Raw genomic sequence first — 19,130 nt, forward strand, 5'->3', positions numbered from 1 at the left:
ACAAGATGTTTTTAAAGAGTGGTTTATCATTCCCTATTGATAGGCCAGGGTAATAAGACAAAAATATACCCTGTTCGTGACACTTCAGCAGCCAAGGTACTGAAGCGTTTTTCGGCAGGTAATACCTATAGGAACAAATTATAACTATTTCCGGCGTAGGATCTGGCGGCCATTTTTATTTATAAACAATTAACTGGCAAAAAATGGAATTTTCCCCATTTTTCAAATCAACGGAAAACAGTGAAACTTATGATTTTTTAGTACAAATATCTTCGAGACTATGGAAAAAGCTTTAAAATGACGTATTAGAAAGTTTAATATACTCATTTATTGTTAATATAATTGTGAAAAAAAGGTCGGAATTGCAAAAATAGCTATTTGTATAACAAGGGAGGAAAGTGCTACCTTTTCTCCCGAGAATGAAGTTTACTGCCCGACGCGTAGCGGAGGGCAGTAATCATTCAAGGGAGGAAAAGGCACTTTACTCCCATGTTATACATATGGTTTTTCCACCTTCCTCAAATAACAAGTAATTTTTTCATTTTTACTTAATTTTTTTATGTAACTAACCAACAAAATGTATTAGTACTAAAACTAATCAGTAGGTACAATATAACTGTCAACTGTCAAATATAAGTCAAATTATTAATGTAAACATTGTTAAATCAAAATAACAATTCACTGTTTTTTACAATTCTGCAAAATACAGGGTGTTTTATAAATAAACGTTAAAATGTATAGATACTTACGTAATAGAAAATAGATATTGTACAGGGCGTCAATAAGTTATATTTCATGAATGAAATACCATGACGTCACTTTTACTTTTCCTCCCTAGGGAGGAAAAATATTTTCCTCCCTAGGGAGGAAAAGTACAAGTTTGCTCCCTAAAATCAGGTCCGGAAAAGTATACTTTCGGTTGAGGTAGGTGGAAAAAATATTTTCTCAATAACTGTTGTAAAAATTAGTGTACAGCTTGGAAATTTTTGTCAAATGAGGGTTCTTTGGTGCTTAATACGTGATAAAAATGTCAAAGCGATTAATTCAATTGTTTAATTTTTATTCAAATTGTTTATTCCAGAGAGCATTTTTTTTGCAATAATATAAGTCAGAAAAAAATGACGTTAGAACCATTCCACAGGTGTCAAATGAAAGAACATGAGCTACATTTTCAACATGGTTTAAAAAAAAGTGAATAAAAAATGCATTTATTAGTAATAAATAATTATGCAAAAGTATCGTCAATTTTTCTTTATAAACTTTTTGAATAACTTTTTCCAAAAAAAAATACTTTTTTTACCCTGTTTTAAGTGCACAACTACCAAGTAATGTTATTTATACCATAATTGATTGAAAATTGTAATAAATAGATAGTAATAATTTCTTATACAGGGTGTCCCGAAAATATTGGTCATAAATTATACCACACATTCTGGGGTTAAAAATAGTTCGATTGAACCTAACTTACCTTAGTACAAATGTGCTCACAAAGAAAGTTACAGCCCTTTGAAGTTACAAAATGAAAATTGATTTTTTTCAATATATCGAAAACTATAGAGATTTTTTATTGAAAATGGACATGTATCATTCCTATGACAGAAACATCTTAAAACAAAATTATAGTGAAATTTGTATATGTACCCCCATAAAATTTTTATGGGGGTTTTGTTCCCTTAAACCCCCCAAACTTTTGTGTACGTTCCAATTAATTCATTATTGTGATTCCATTAGTTAAACACAACGTTTTTAAAAGTTTTTTGCCTCGTAGTATTTTTTCGATAAGCCAGTTTTTATCGAGATGCGGCTTCGTTTTTAATATATTTACTTGAAAATTTTATGGGGGTTTTGTTCCTTTAAACCCCCCAAATGTTTGTGTACCTTCTAATTAAACTACTATTGTGGTACCATTAGTTAAACACAGTGTTTTTAAAACTTTTTTGTCCCTTAGTCTTTTTTTGATAAGTCCCCTTTTATCGAGATTTGGCTTCTTTTTCAAAATATACCTAAAAATGTAAATTATAAATAAATTTTCAGATTATTAACAGGTTTCTATAATCGTACTTAACCGTATACAAATATGTGGTGGATTCGACAAATATTCAAACCATCTCGATAAACATTGGCTTATCGAAAAAGTACTAAGAGGCAAAAAAGTTTTAAAAACATTGTGTTTAATTAATGGTGCCACAATAATAATTTAGTTGGAACGTAAACAAAAGTTTGGGTGGGTTTAAGGGAACAAAGCCCCCATAAAATTTTGATGGGGTGCACAAATTGCACTTTAATTTTTTTTTTAGGATGTTGCTGCCATAAGAATGCCACATGTCAAGTTTCATAAAAAAATCGTTAAAAGTTTTCGATATATGAAAAAAAATCGATTTTCATTTTGTAACTTCAAAGGGCTGTAACTTTTTTTGTGTGCACTATTGTATATAGGTAAGTGAGGTTCAATTAACCTATTTTTGACCCCAGAATCTGTGGTATAATTTATGACCAATCTTTTCGGGACACCCTGTATAACAAAATAAAAAGTTTAGGAAAGATTTACGATACTTTTGCATAATTATTTATTACTAATAAATGCATTTTTTATTCACTTTTTTTAAACCAAGTTGAAAATATAGCTCATGTTCTTTAATTTGACACCTGTGGAATGGTTCTAACGTCATTTTTTTCTGACTTTGTTATTGCAAAAAAATGCTCTCTGGGATAAACAATTTGAATAAAATTTAAACAATTGAATGAATCGCTTTGAAATTTTTATTACATATTAAGCACCAAAGAACCCTTATTTAACAAAAATTTCAAAGCTGTACTCTAATTTTTACAACAGTTATTGCGAAAATAATTTTTTTTGCAATTCCGACCTTTTTTCGCAATTATATTAACAATAAATGAGTATATCAAACTTTGTAATACGTCATTTTAAAGCTTTTTCCATAATCTCGAAGATATTTGTATTAAAAAAACCATGTTTCCCTGTTTTCCATTGATTTGAAAAATAAAGTAAAAATGCCATTTTTTGACGCTTAATTATTTATAAATAAAAATGGACGCCAGATCCTACGCAGGAAATAGTTACAATTTGCTCTTATACGTATTACCTGTCGAAAAAACGCCTCAGTACCCTGGCTGTTCAAGTGTCATGAAAAAAACCTTATTACCCTGGACTATGACTCTATTTTTCTCCTGTATTCCTGATAAAATTAAAAACATTAAAAATCATCTACTTTTTCTTAGCTATGCCCACGTTGTGCTCCAAATTTGTCACAATAGTCAAACGTGAATTTGAAAAAAATTTAGAGTTTTATAGTAAAATAGTTTAGATAAAATAGTATAGTAAAAGGCGAAGAGGAGGAACCAGCTTTTTCTACACTGAACGTACAGATCTAGACTCCCTTTCTGCTAACCTCATATATGTTATATAGAGGTCATCGTCTGTGCAGAAAGCAACATATTTCAACACGTTTTGAACACATTTTAAATAAACTAATTTAATAATCTGTTGTGACTTACCCTGGATTTGCTTATTGTCATCTTCTTTGCTTTCATCCGACGTAACCAAATAATTAGTGGGTATCAGGTCGCTGAATTCGCTTATCGAGGTTAAGTTAAAAGTGCCTAAAGGCATCGCACTTGACGTGGTGGTACCTGCTGTCAACGCCAGCGTGACGTGCTGGGTACCCCAAAGCGCTTGATGGAATATCCTGGAACCTACTATGATTGGCGATGTGGTGGATTTGATGGAAAAATCGGTCCATCGTAGATTCGAAAGGTTCTTGAGTCCTCTGAGGGCCGGTTGGATGTGATTGATTTGTTGGATCTAAAAAACATGGACGGCAATCTTAAAAACATTGATAGAGGAAACTATTATGCATTATTTGATATTATTTAAAAACAAGCTCTTTATTTTCAACAACAATTCTCATACTCGAGTCGACAGGGACTAAACTATCACTGAACCTCAACATCGACCGTGAGAACAAGCCGAGTTTTGCTGAGAATGTCATTCTCAGAACTGACATTAAAAATGGGCAGTCGCTTCAAGGGTGGTTTCTTATAGAACGGTTCATTCTACACAAAAATTAAATTGCTAATAAACATTTTTTCTTTAAATTATCTCAGCTACATTTCTGGTTTGAAACATGTTTTCGATATTTTCACCCCTAGTGGTGAATTTTGCCGAAAACCTGGCCAAAATGCAAAAATTTAAGTTTATATATTCCGAGAAATTTTATATGAATCTTGCTCTGTAGGTTTCGGAGGATCATAAACGGCCGTTGAAGGTTAAACAATACAAGCATATCACATATTTATATTAGTGTAAAATTGGGATTGAACGAAAGCGGACCGAATAAAATTAAAATGTGTTATACAATTGAGGCATTGTTAGGTTTTCGTTTAAAACTATAGACGTGTATTATTTTGTTATTTTATAGTGGATGAAATTTCTGAAGGTAAGGGGAGTATTTCAATATACTTTTTAGATTCTTTTTCCTAACATAAACTTTATTTACAACATATTTACAAAATGATGGCAAGAATCTTCAATCGTTTTCTGTTTACCAAGTTTTAAAATGGGAAAAGTAAAAAAGTCAGCTTTGGTCAACAAAGATTTTTTGCTTAATAAATAATTCAATATATATCTAAATATTACTCAAGAAATCATCTGCAACAAGTTGCAAACTTAGCGGAATTCTTTATTTAAAAAAACTGTAACATGCAGGAGAATTTCTACATTAAGAGACTTTAATGTTATGGTCAGTTAATAAAGTAAGAACAAAATATGAAGCAGCTGATCCAGTAAATTTACAGTTTTTTTTACACAAGAACCGCAGTTTTTTGTTATTTTTTTGCTTTCTTCTTCTTTTTTTTTAATCTTGAAGTCATTTTACCTTTATGTATAGGTCTATCTTTTTGCTTTCTTATTTTTATATTTTTTAATAATTTTGGTCGTGTGAGTCCAAAAATTTTGCCTTTTTTAAAATAAAATGCATAAACGATACTTTATATTAAGAAGCCAATAGGTAGGTCAACTCTTAATACATCTTAATTGTTTTGTAAATGGATCCGATTAATTATAATTATTACCTACCAATGTGTGGCTTCTTAACACAAAGTTTCGTTTATGCATTTCATTTTTAAAAAATTAAAATTTTGGCTCACACGACCAAAATATAAACGTAAGGAAGCAAAAACAGGATTATACATAAGAGTAAAAGGACTTAAAGATTAAGAAAAAGAAGAAGAAAGCAAAAAAGATACGAAAAAACGGCGGCTCTTATGTAAAAAAAATGTAAATTTACTGGATCAGATGCTTCATATTTTGTTCTTACTTTATTAACTGACCATATAACATCAAAATCTTTTCATGTACAAATTCTCCAGCATGTTATATTTTTTTAAAATGAAAAATTCCGCTAAGGATGCATTTGGCTGCAGATGATTTTTTGAGGAATATTTATATACATTTTGAACTATTTATTAAACAAAATATCTTTGCTGAGCAAAGTAGACTTTTTTACTTTTCCCTTTTTAAAACTTGGAAAACTTAAAACGATTGAAAATTCTTGCCACTTTGCAAACATGTTGTAAATAAAGTATATTTTACGAAGAAAAAATACTCCACTTACCTCCAGACATAGCATCCACTATAAACTAACAAAATAATACACGTCTATAATAGTTGTAAATGAAAACCAAACAATGCCCCAATATTATTGTATAATACACTTAATTTTTATTTGTTCCGCTGTCGTTCAATCACAACTTTACACCAATATAAATATATGATGATGAACAAGTTGCTGATATGAGCACATTGTGTAAATGTAGGGTATAGAAAGTCTAATGCTCACAATCTTATTGAAGGTTTTTATTTAAACAGTTTTCGGGCAAACGCGGCCCGAAAACTGTTTAAATAAAAACCTTCAATAAGATTGTGAGCATTAGACTTTCTATACCCTAACATTTATAAATATATGATTTCATAGGCGCCCATGTCCATGGGCATGGCCACGGCCCCCCTAGCTTTTCTGTTGCTTTAAACTATAATATATTGTCATCCAAAGTATAGAAAATGTAATGTGCAACATCTTCACGTCTGGCCCCTCCCCTAAAAAATTTTTTAGATGGGCGCCCATGCATGATCTGCTTGTATTGTTCTACCCTTAACGGCCGTTTATGATTCTCAAAAACCTACAGAGCAAGGTTCATATAAAATTTCTCTGGGTATACCTATAAACTTGGATTTTTACATTTTGGCCAGGTTTTCGGCGAAATTCACCACTGTGCTATGGTGGACGGTTTTAGGTAGAAGCCCGGGGGTAGGAGTGGCAAACTTTTTTGTAATCTTTTTGGGGTTCTAAAGTTTAACGAAAAATAAAAACTCAATGAAAATCTGATTGAAAAAACTTACATTTTCAAGTACTTGGGCCAAAGCCTCATGGTTAGCTACTACCACAGCCCCGTAGTTGTCTTCGAGGTTCTTGTGGACAATACTTCTTCCTTTCCTTGAGCGTAATTTATGTGTTCGTCCGTTTTGTATCCAGTCGTGGTCATCTTCTGTTACCTAAAATATACTTTTTATATGAAATACCACTCTTATAGTTTCAGTAAGTTTAGTAACACTAAGAAATTATTTGTGTAATATACCTGATCTCTGAGAAGTTAAGGCATTAACATTTTTTATCTACGGATAAAACATGGATTAATCAACGACATTTTGTAAGAAGTTTGGCAAGCCAAAAAGTTTACACATGATCGTCATAGTCCTGTCGCCAGGGGGGGGTACAACGGCCTCCTTAATTCAGATGGACTTACCCAAGTTTTTTTTATATATTTTGACCCGCAGAATACGAATTTTTTGGGTAACAGTTGATCCGGATGTCGATAAGATTGTTATAGACAAAGAACTTGAGGAATTACATAACAGCGATTTCTCGCAAAACAAAACATCTTTTTGTATTTTTTGGGTCATTTTAAGCAAAAAATATTCCTACAAGTTTTTTCGTAGAATGCATAGTTTTCGAGATAACCGCGGTTAAACTTTCAAAAAATCGAAAAATTGTAAATTTTAAACCCGAATAACTTTTGATTAAAAAATAAAGTAGCAATTCTGCTTACCGCATTTGAAAGTTTAAGTCAAATTATATCGGTTTTGATTATTTGCATTGCTAAAAATTTATTATTTTATTGTTAAACAAAGCTGTAAACTGTAGTAAACACCTAGTATGTGAGTGATGTTTTCTATGATTTCTCATTTAAAATCGAACGAGTAGGTAGAGTAGCTACAAGTGCAAGCGAGGCAATTTCTACGTAGCATGCGGTAAAACGCATGTATTAGGCACGGGAAACCTATGTGTTTATAGATTAGTTTAACAATAAAAAAATTAATTTTTAGCAATGCAAATAATCAAAACCGATATAATTTGACTTAAACTTTCAAATGCGGTATGCAGAATTGCTACTTTATTTTTTAATCAAAAGTTATTCGGGTTCAAAAATTGCAATTTTTCGATTTTTTGAAAGTTCAACCGCGATTATCTCGAAAACTATGCATTCTACGAAAAAACTTGTAGGAATATTTTTTGCTTAAAATGACCCAAAAAATACAAAAATATGTTTTGTTTTGCGAGAAATCACTGTTATGTAATTCCTCAAGTTCTTTGTCTATAACAATCTTATCGACATCCGGATCAACTGTTACCCAAAAAATTCGTATTCTACGGGTCAAAATATATAAAAAAAACTTGGGTAAGTCCATCTGAATTAAGGAGGCCGTTGTACCCCCCCTGGCGACAGGACTATCAGGCGTTTACTGAAATTTTGTCTGCTTTATTATTATTTTCAATTAGTAAAGGCAGTTGTTTCATTAACACTCACCTTGGAGGAGATACAAGATTTGTTTATCAAGATTTCCTAGAAAATTCAAAACATAATCCATGCATATTCCTTTTCTATCTGCATTTCAAAGCGAAAGACTACATGATTCTGCAGTATTCTGCACAAAATGAAAGAAAAATGCAAAGAAAAGATCAAACTTACATGGAATACATGTCATCCAATGCAGAACAAATAGGACAATTACAAAACAATCAGGAACAACGACGTTAGAACCAGAAACACTAGAAATAGTCACAAACGCAGTTTCACTACAGCGAATAATGAATAATTTAGAATTCTATTCTTTCCCGAGGCATTCTGAAATCCAGCACGAGTCTGGAGGATAGTATAGGGCAAGGGTTGGATGAGTTCTTAGGGATTGGAGAGGACTGTTCTTCAGTACGAGCTGTTGGGTTGGGAGAATACTCCTGGTCCGTTGGGTCAATTTTACCACTACTAAAACCCGACTTGCGCGTCGAAACGTTAATAAAATCATTTTTTTTTTTGTAAAATTGTGGTTTATTTCCCATTTAAAATAGTTGATTATAAAAATGCCACAAGAAAATAGCTTCAGAACAACAATAAAACAAGGGTGTAAAAATATGGAAAATGTTTAAAGATAGTATCTCAGAAATAATAGAAAAACATACTAAAAAGACTCACGAGTAAAAAAAACAATAATGGATGACCAACGAAATTCTTGAATTTATGAAGCAGAGAAGACAACGGACAAACAACAGGGAGGGATATATACAGGGTGAGGCAAATAAAGGGCCTATTAGAAATATCTCGAGAACTAAAGGCAACAGAATCATGAAAATTGGAATTAAGGGGTTTTGAAGGATGATCTATTAAATGAAAACCGGAAGTTGCTTATAACTTCGTTTTTTTAAATGGGACACCCTGTATATTTTTACATTTTTGGATTCTCTTCGATGTCTTCTTTCTTAAAATATGATGTTTTGTAATATTATACAGGGTATTTTAAAAGATAATTAAGTTTTTTTATTAATTTCGTAGCAAAATTAACACCCTGTAGAATTGTAATAGTTTGACATCTAAAACTCTACTTACGTTCAAATGATTTTTAATATACTCTACTATTGTTAGGAATCATTAGTATAGCTAAATTTTTAATTTTAGTATACAGCGTTGGTCGAAACTCGGAATGAGTATTTTCTGAGTTTTCTTAAATGGAACACCCTGTATTTTTGTATTGTAATGAAATGATATTTTATGGTACTGTTATATTTTTTAAGCATTCCCTATACCTAACTGCTTTAATTTGTGCTTAATTGTTAATCGCACCAACAATCTTAACTACGTAGGTATTTTGATAGCTAAACCATTATTGGTAATTTTAAGGACCAGTCTGGATTAATATGTATTTATTTCTGAAAAATTATTTGGGATTGAGTATTTTCACGGCCAACCTAATAAATTTTACGTATTTTTTGTTGCAATTAATGTTTAGCTTGAATCACCAATAACTCACAAATTAAAGTAGTTAGGTATAGGGAATGTCTAAGAAATAAAAAAGTACCATAAAATATCAATTCATTACAATACAAAAATACAGGGTGTTCCATTTAAGAAAACTCAGAAAATACTCATTCCGAGTTTCGACTAACCCTGTATACTAAAAAATTTAGCTATACTAATGATTCTTAACAATAGTAGAGTTAATTAAAAATCATTTGAACGTAAGTAGAGTTTTAGATGTCAAACTACTACAATTCTACAAGGTGTGAATGTTGCTACAAAATTAATAAAAAAACATAATTATCTTTTAAAATACCCTGTATAATATTACAAAACCTCATATTTTAAGAAATAAGACATCGAAGAGAATCCAAAAATGTAAAAATATACAGGGTGTCCCATTTAAAAAAATGAAGTTATAAGCAAACTTCCGGTTAGAGATGAAGATATTTTCATTTAATAGATCATTCTTCAAAATCCCTTTATTCCAATTTTCATGATTCTGTTGCCTTTAGTTCTCGAGATATTTCTAATAGGCCAGTTATCTGCCTCACCCTATATAGGAAACACTCAATTATCTCGGAAACAGCTTGCACGATTTTTATAGATGTTGATGGGTAAGGGTTTTCTGAGGCAGCCGATATTATAGTGGCAATTACATTGCTGTCAGATTTTCCGCTTTTCTGGAAATCTAATGAATTTTCTTATTTTAAAATGGAACACGCTGTATATTTTTGCATTTTGAAGTCCTAAAGAAATACTGATTATTTTTCATGTTATATTCTCTATACCTAAATGCCATAATTTCGGAGTTATTGCTACATTTATTAAAAAAAAATTTTAAACAAATTATAAAAATCAATTTTTTCGGCTCGGGTAAATATTATTTTAGGTTCTTTGGATCATTCGGAACAAAAAAGATCTTCTGTAATTTTTTTTTTAAAATCGTTTCCGAGTTATAATAAACAATTTTAAAACTGAAAAAAATCGAATGACAATTTTCAAGGTTCAAAAACAAATAAAAATTATTAGTTTTGAAACTGCGTAGTACACGGTAGTACCCAAATTCAAGTTCAAGCCTTATTTTATCAGATATCGATAAGTAATTTGAACTTGTTTTATACCAAAATATATTTTTTTAGTTGTTAATATAGCCCCATCGCCCGTCCTCTCATATGCACTTTATTAACAAATTAAAAAGCGATGTTTTAGAATAAAACGTGCCAAAAACTCTTATGGCGAGCTCCTAGAAAATGGTTGAGCTTGAATTTAGGTACTTCGTAATTTCTAAAATTATATTTTTTTTATTTTTTTCAGTTTTAAATAATTGTTTATAACTCGGAAACGATTAATTTTACAGAAAAATTACGAAAGATCTTTTTTGTCCCTAATAATCCAAAGAACCTAAAGTAATATTTACCCGAGCTGAAAAAAGTGATTTTTATAATTTGTTTAAATTCTTTTTTAATAAATGTAGCAATAACCCCGAAATTATGGCATTTAGGTATAGGGAATATAATATGAAAAATAATCAGTATTTCTTTAGGACTTCAAAACGCAAAAAATATACAGGATGTTCCGTTTGAAATAAGAAAGTTCACTAGATTTTCAGAAAAACAGAAAATCTGACAACAATGTAATTGCCACTATAATATTGGGCGCCTTAGAAAACCTTTACTCACCAAAATCTTATAAAAATCGTGCAAGCCGTTTCCAAAATAATTTAGTGTTTCCATACATAAAACTCACTCTGTGTGTATGTTAATAATAACGAAAAACACATTCAACTTTTGGTTAAGCTTTTTGTAAAATTGCTTATATAAAGGAGGAAGAAGAAATTTTAGCTATATTCGGTCTTCAAAAGATGGAATCCCATATAAACTGAGCTGTAATAATTTTATTATACAGGGTGAGTCATGAGGAACTGTACATACTCCTACCTCGTGTAGAGGCTCCTATGGGGAATAACAAATGACAAATGAATTTTTTTCTAGTTTGAATAAATCAGTTGATTAGGTGGTAATAGTGTAACGATTGACCAAAATAAGAGACACATCGATCTGACAGTTCAAAAATTATGAAGAATACAAATTTCTGTCAAAATGCGAAACTCGCCCTGTATATTAATAAACAATGGGAGCAGACACTTTTTAATGGTCATTTGTTATTCCCCATAGGGGCCTCTATACGAGGTAGGAGTATGTACAGTTCCTCATGACTCACCCTGTATACAAATCTTACCTCAGATTCACTTCCATAGAAGCTATAGGGTGAGTATATCTCAGATTCGGTTTCGCTGCCACAATACGTCAAAGACATACTCCTCGGAATATTTCCATACTTGAAGTACTCCGCAGAAACATCGATGCTGCTCTCAGAACGTTTCCCTAACCTAACAGTCTTACTTTTTGGACTCCCCTTGTCTCTACTAGAGTCGGAATCTGGAGAACTTGACCTGGTTGAGTTAATATAGTCGTAGACGTTTTCGGAACTCTCTTTTCGAATGTTGATCGGCTCGTAGTTGTGCGCCAACTTCCTCATCTGCTTCTGCTGCAATGCAGCTTCCCTCTCTCTCATACTAGCAGTCCTAACAGGTTTGTTAGGCACTATAGACGACCTAACTTCACCTATATTAGCATATACAGTCTCTGTTTTCTTACTGTTAGAGTTATTCCTGCTGATCTGTCTTTGTTTGTTCAAAATCTCCACAGATTTAGGTGGTGTAGGTAGATTAGGTTTGGTCGAAGTGATTTCGCTAAAGTTTCTAGGTGGTGGAGGAGGTTTCGCTGCCTTTGCTGGTGGATTATAAATTTCGTAGTCGCCAGCTGGAGTACTATATTCGTGCCCAATTGCTTGATAATCGCACTGATCCAGTCCCGTCTTAGCAACTACTTCAACTTTATCTCCATTGAGCTCACTAGGGTGTACAATCACCAACCTAGGTTTAGGATGCAGTTTGTTGTCCTCTTCTTGCTTAACTATTATTTCTGGGGCAAGTTTTGTGATGTCTTTATTAGATCCCATTCTGAGGAACTTCTTTAAAGAAAACCTAGCCTTGTTTTTTTCTTTTCTCTTCTCGTCCACAGCTAGACAATCTGTGGAAAGGGATTTTCTAGGTAAAGGATCCGCTGATACATAAATGGAATCTTCGTCTGTACTCTCTTTCATTGAATCACCGCTAGAATTTCTGGAATACGTTTCTTCTGGAGGCTGTGGTGCTTTCCTTTTGCCGGCCTTCAATTCAGCATCATTCGAATCCTGTCGAACGAGAGGAACTTTTTCATTAGGTTTGGTAAATACGTTCACAGTTTGAGCATTCGGCAATTTTCTCAGCAATACACCGACTGGTTTAGAAGGTATTTTAGGTTTTTCGTAGATCGGAGGTACCCCATGCAGGAAAGAACTCTGGGATTCCAAGATCGGAGGAGGAGGCGTTCTGGGCAAAGGAGGTAGTTCACCAGCTATTGGATCTTCTCTACCATCCGGCTTGCCTGCTTGTTCCCGACTTTGCGAGAAAGGTATATACTTGACGGGAAGAGGAGGTGGTAACGTTGTTAACCTATCTTCTGGAGCCTTTTCTGTAGAATTAGCAACGTTTGAGTTTATTTCATCTTTAATTTCTTTCGGTTCACAACTGTTTACCTTAGAGTGAATTATCTCAGCTTTTATAAAGTTTGTAGTGGTGAGAATATCTTTTTTAGGGTCTGTAGCTGGTTTCTCGTTCTTATTATCAATTTTTACTTTCGCGTTGTTTAACATTTCTTTGTTATTTTTATTATTCTTCGTATTCATGAGTTCTATTTTTGCTGTGGATGTCTGGTAGATCACTGGCTTCTCTATGTCTCTTTTTAAAGCTGGTGTTCTCGATAGATTTATTTTTTTCTCTACAACCAGAGACTTGTTAACTTTTTCTTCCTGTATCGTTTCAACTTTGGTAACTTCTGTATTGACTGTTTCTATATTTTCTTTATTGATTTCCGATTCGGTGACAGTGAGGTGTATTTCTTTTTGAGCTTTCTTCTTCACCATGATCTGTATAGGGTTCTTACTGTTTTCTAATGTTTCCGAAATTTCGTCCAACAAAGACTTTTCTTGTTTTTCTATTTTTTCTTCCTCGTTTTTCGTGTAAGACGTAAGTACAACGTTAGTTTTGGTCTCGGCTATTACTTCTTTATTGTTTTTCGCAATAGGTATGTGAGATAGGTTCTTGGTGTTAAGTTTTTTCACCGCAGGGGAAGAGTCTTCACCAAATGGAGTAACGGATACTAGTAAAGTTTGTTTTTTGCCTGCAGCGTCTACAACAGGTTTGCCAAGACGTAGTTGGGTGTAAGATTTCTTTACCTCGGTATCTTTCAACGATACTGTATTGAAATCTGTGTTTTCTTTCGTAATTCTCTGTAATTCTTTGTAAGATTCTTCGTCGTCTGAATCTAGCAAGACTTCTTCTTCGCTACTTTCCTCGTTCTCAACCTCATCCTCTGGATCAGAACACCAATCCTCACCACCATACCCAATCACCTCGGCTAAAATTTTATCGAAGCATACACTATGTTTGGGCTTGGATCTTTTACCATTTTTGATGATTCCTTCGACTTTGTCGCGAGATATCAGTTGTATGGGCTTAGGTTTCGGTTTTTCTTGGTGCTCGTCTTTGGACTTGAAGCAATTAGAACATAATTCTTTCTTCCAAGCGTTCTGCACGAAATTCTGGCATATGGCTGATGACATTATACAGTGGCTGGACCAGATGTTTGCATCGGGTTCTGCAACAAAAGAAAATAATTTAAATAAATTGCATATATAAATAAAGTACAATGGACATTGTATTAAAACAAGCTTGAATTAGCAACAGCATTAGATGCAGAGATTATAGCGACACGCTTCATTTATTATTTTTTGAATTGCTAATTTTAAATATTAACTTTCTTTTCTAAACGAAAATAATATGGGTCATTTACAATTCACATGTGTTTCGCTCCTAAAATACAAAACCAGATTGTATAAAATTAATGTTTTTTCTGGGAAACAAATTCCTTATTAAATAGTTACCTTATCAGACCTTATGCCAATAAATCACTTTTTAAATGCATTCGAAGACGCTTCTTAAAACTACAGAAAGGTAAAGGTCTCAGCTTTTAAAACGCCAGATTTAGTAATTTATCGCCTTTTCTAGCCATATCGTAGAACCGCATACATGATGACATAATAGTTTTGTGGTCTCGGCCAGTATCGTCTTCGCTGAGGATGGACTGATATGTCCGAAAACGTTTTGAACATTTATGTTTTTGGATTCTTTAATATTTTAATTTTCAATTAAAACTATACCTATTACTAAGAACGTTTTTACTTCGATGTTAAGAATTATAATAAAATCTATGTTTTCTGACGTCTCTCTTGTATACTTCTCGATAACAAACCAATGAACTCTCTTCTTTTCGCGTGAATAAGTACCAAGTTAGTGGTACATATTTGCAACTTCAACAAGGAGAAAAGACGTCGGTTGGATTGCATGACATAAAAATGATTTCATGCCATGCAGCCGTAGCCGTACCCGCTAAGGTTCAATAATTATTGTTTCTGTTTCAGACGGTAGATCTAGACACGTTCTGGTTCTATTCGAGGAACTAAATGCCGTTTAAGAGATCGTTGAGTTAAGCGGAGACTATTCTTGTATTTTCACACTCGCCGTCTTCGAACAGATCCGTATTTGTACCTATGAACAACGTATCATATCGAATAAAGGTTGCTAAAAAAACGAAACAAAGAAACAACAAAATAAGCAGAGAAACGAGAAAACTTATAGAAACGAGACAACAACTTCTAGCAACAAACAGTACCTAGATACAGCACAGAATATAAAGAATTAAGGTAAGGGAAGACATCAGAAAATATACTGAAACAGAAGTAGAGAGAAAGTAATAGAGCGGTATCGCGGAATAAAATGTCTAAAGCCATCACTAGGCAGGAACATCATAATATCACTTAAAAACAAAAATCGAGAGGAGCAAAACGACTTAAGAAAAATAACAAAAATAGTAGAATCTTTCTATGGTGAATTATACAGAGTGGGCCAAATAAAAGTGTCCATCTCTTTGGCAGTATTTATTAGATTTTAAGAAAATGATGAAACAGGCCGATTTTTGATCTAAGGGGGACACATTTTTACGGTACATACATCTGTCATTTGTCAACCCCCTCCCTTCCACATCCCCCATCCCTTATTTTTAAATAGGGAATAGGGTCGTGTGCTAGCTCATTTGAAAGGTTATTCAATTCTCTATTCAGTAATATTAACATTGACATAATCATTTACACAGGGTGTCCAAGAAAAATTATTTTAAATTAAATTAATTACCAAAAAAAAGAAGAATGTATGTAATTTATTTAACTCAGAATACATTCTACTGCGGACAGAAAACAGAAGAAAATGTTTATTTGATAAATAAACATTGTTTGTTGCTTAAATTCAATATTCAACCTACCAAGAGGCAGATGGGTGGCAGCCTGAACATTGAAATTAAGCGAAAAGCAATGTCTATTTATCAAAAAACATTGTTTTTCTGTTTTGTGACAGCAGTAGAATGTATTTTGAATTAAATAAATTACATACATTCTTCTTTTTGTGTCAATTAATTTAATTAAAATATTTTTTTCTTGGACACCCTATATAAATAATTATATAAATGTTTATATTACTGAATAGAGAATTGAATAACATTTCAAATGAGCTAGCACACGACCCCTATTCCCTATTTAAAAATAAGGAGTGGGAGAAGTGGAAAGGAAGGGGTTGACAAATGACAGATGTATGTACCATAAAAATGTGTCCCCTTTAGATAAAAAATTTACCTGTTTTTTATTTCCTTAAAATCTAATAAATACTGCCAAATATCGAGGTGGACTCTTTTGTTCGGCTCACTCTGTATATGACACAAAACAAGAGCCTGATAATAACACAGAGAAAATCTAAATGGAAAATTAAAAATGTCAACTCTGAAATTCTACCGGATATAGACGTACATAAAATCGAAACCGCCCTATGTCAAATGAAAAATAACAAAGCTGCCGGTCCAGATGGTATCCTTGCTGAAATGCTTAAGGAAGGTAACCAAGCTATTATAGAGGAGCTAAAACTCCTATTTAATCTAAGTATGTCTACACAAGGCAGAAATACCTCACGATTGGAATGAGAGTATTTACAATACTGTTATTTAAAAAAGAAGACAAAAAAGACTTAAAAAACTACAGACCTACCTCATTATCCTCACAAATGTATAAATTCTTTATTAAAATTATAACCAACAGACTAACAAATAAAATGGACAGTTATCCGCCAGTTGAAAAAGCAGGTTTCAGAAAAAGGTTTAGTACCATAGATCATCTAGAATACAACCTTGATTTATGTTTAGCTTTTGTAGTCTATGAAAAAGCGTTTGATAGTGTCGAGATATGGACGATAGAAAAAGCTCTAAATTACAGCAGAATAGACTCCAGGGACAGGCAACTCTTACATAACATCTATAAAACAGCAACTATGACAGTCGAATGGGAAAATAAAACAAACAAAAACGTCTTTAAAGAACTGGAATGGGAAGACATGGGTATCAACATAAACGGAAAGAAATTCGATCACCTCAGATATTGCGATGATGTTCTTATTACAACCAACCAAGAAGAACTAGCCACAATACTGACTCAACTGACAGAAGCATCAGAGAAGACACGATTAAAAATGAACATGAGTAAAATAAAAATCATGACAAATGCAAAAATAACAGAATAAATATAAATAACGTAAATATTGAGGTTTTTGACGAATATACATATACAATACACGAATATATACCTATAAATATATATATACGAATATATACTTATAAATAACGTAAATATTGAGAAGGTTTTTGACGAATATATACACGAATACACGAATATATACCTAGATGTGTATACGAATATATACCTTGGTCAAATAATCAGAGCTAATAAAGAAAACCAAACAATTAAACTACAAAGAAGAATCACATTGGCGTGGGCAGCGTTTGGAAAGGTAAGATGGATACTAAAAAGCACAAAGATACAACAGTAGGTACCTAAAAACCCGTGTATTTGATCAGTGCATCCTTCCTGTTCTGACGTATGACTCAGAAACATGGACATTAACGAATTCCAACATAAACAATATAGAAGTAACTCAAAGAAAAATGGAAAGATCCATGTTGGGAATAAAACTGCAAGACAGAAAATTCAAACAAATGGATAAGAGAGAAAACAAAGGTAAAAAATGTAACAGAACATATAACAGGGTTAAATAAAATAAAATAAAATAAATAAAATAAAAGTGGAGATATACAGGCCACAATGTGAAGCAGGTAGATAAAAGATGGAATGCTGAAATACAAAACTGGAGACCGTGGACAGCAAGAAGAAGAAGAGGAAGACCTGAGATGCGATGGAAGGACGATATTGTAAAAGCTGCAAGAACTGACTGGAAAAGCGCAGCAAAGGACAAACAGATATGGAAAGATTTGGGGAAGGACTAAATCGCTGGTCATCTAATATACATACCCAACATTTTGATACTATACGGGGTGTCACAGATATCCTTATGTTTTCATACTTTACGCGCACTGTATATTAGAGAACAATAGCAAATATCTGTACTACATAATATTATTCACACAGATACTTATCAATTTATAATCAAACCGGTAAAGTTGTTTGTATCGAACGGTAAAGCACTCAACTGACCACAATACATTCAGTTATAAACTCTTCGAGTGTGAAATTGCATCTTTCGACTGCAGGCTGCCGAAGTCCGTTCCTGCATATCTGTTTATTATTAGCTTCTTGACCTAAGTCTGAGTCTGCGACGAATGCTGCAAGCCAACAACAGAAAAAAAGCGCATTTCAAGCGGTCGCTGACACGTATCTCAGTCTTCCTCTATTGCCTCTATTCACCGCATTTTACGTTCATTCATTTTCTCACAAGACTTCTTTTACGATATCAAAAACCAAACATCCATTCGATATCCAATTGTGGAAATTATTTCTCGGTAAAGTCATACGACTTCAGGGATCTGTGTTAAGAATATAAAGTTATCTCTGCGGTTGATAAACCTGTTAGATATCATAAAATGTCAATATTAGGCGGATATCCTTTATTGAACTTCTTCGATGATAAATTTTAATAGACCAGGGCATTGAAGAATTAAAACAACGTAATAAATCGATTTTTAAATACAGCACTTATTGACTTGCAATTTTTTGAAGTTATACTTCTTTAGACGCGATTGAGAGTAAAATTTCATAATACTGCGCGCATGCGCACGCACACAGTATGGCAGTGGCGCACCCGGGGGGGGGGTTTGGGGGTTAAAACCCCTCCCAGAGCATAAAAAAAAATATAAAGAATAGTAGGAAAATTAACTTGTCTTTCAGAAACAATACAAAAAATTTCAGAGCCCAAGCGAAGCTAGGACAAATAATCCCCGGGCAAAAAATCCCGGACAAAAATTCCCCAAGGAATATTTGCTGCCGAATAGTTCTCTAAAAATTTTCCCGTGTGAATGCAATTGACTCAAATGTTTTTCAGCCTCAGTCCGTGAGAGCTATAGCAATCGCTATGAAACCGCTTTTCGGCACGAACATAATGATTAGCAATTATGATTAAGCCTGAATTGTAATTTCGATTACATGCCGAAAATTTCAAATTTTACATGACAAACGAGTGTGTTTTTTCAAAAATCGTGGAAGATATAATA

At 32.9% G+C, this 19,130-nt stretch overlaps 1 protein-coding gene across 5 annotated transcripts in view; it reads right to left on the minus strand.

The window, feature by feature from the left end:
• Positions 1-19,130, minus strand: part of LOC114335056 (uncharacterized) — a 241,060-nt gene that overhangs the window by 5,336 nt on the left and 216,594 nt on the right. For all 5 annotated transcript variants that reach the window (XM_050651222.1, XM_050651223.1, XM_050651221.1 and 2 more), the window contains 3 exons: positions 11,608-14,129; positions 6,419-6,571; positions 3,517-3,823 (listed from right to left, as the gene is read on the minus strand). In XM_050651222.1, the coding sequence (XP_050507179.1) occupies positions 3,517-3,823; positions 6,419-6,571; positions 11,608-14,094 (2,947 nt within the window). In that variant the 5' untranslated portion in view covers positions 14,095-14,129. The remainder of the gene's footprint in view (positions 1-3,516; positions 3,824-6,418; positions 6,572-11,607; positions 14,130-19,130) is intronic.

The sequence above is a fragment of the Diabrotica virgifera genome, chromosome 5, assembly GCF_917563875.1.
Source record: "Diabrotica virgifera virgifera chromosome 5, PGI_DIABVI_V3a".
Lineage (NCBI taxonomy): Eukaryota > Metazoa > Arthropoda > Insecta > Coleoptera > Chrysomelidae > Diabrotica > Diabrotica virgifera.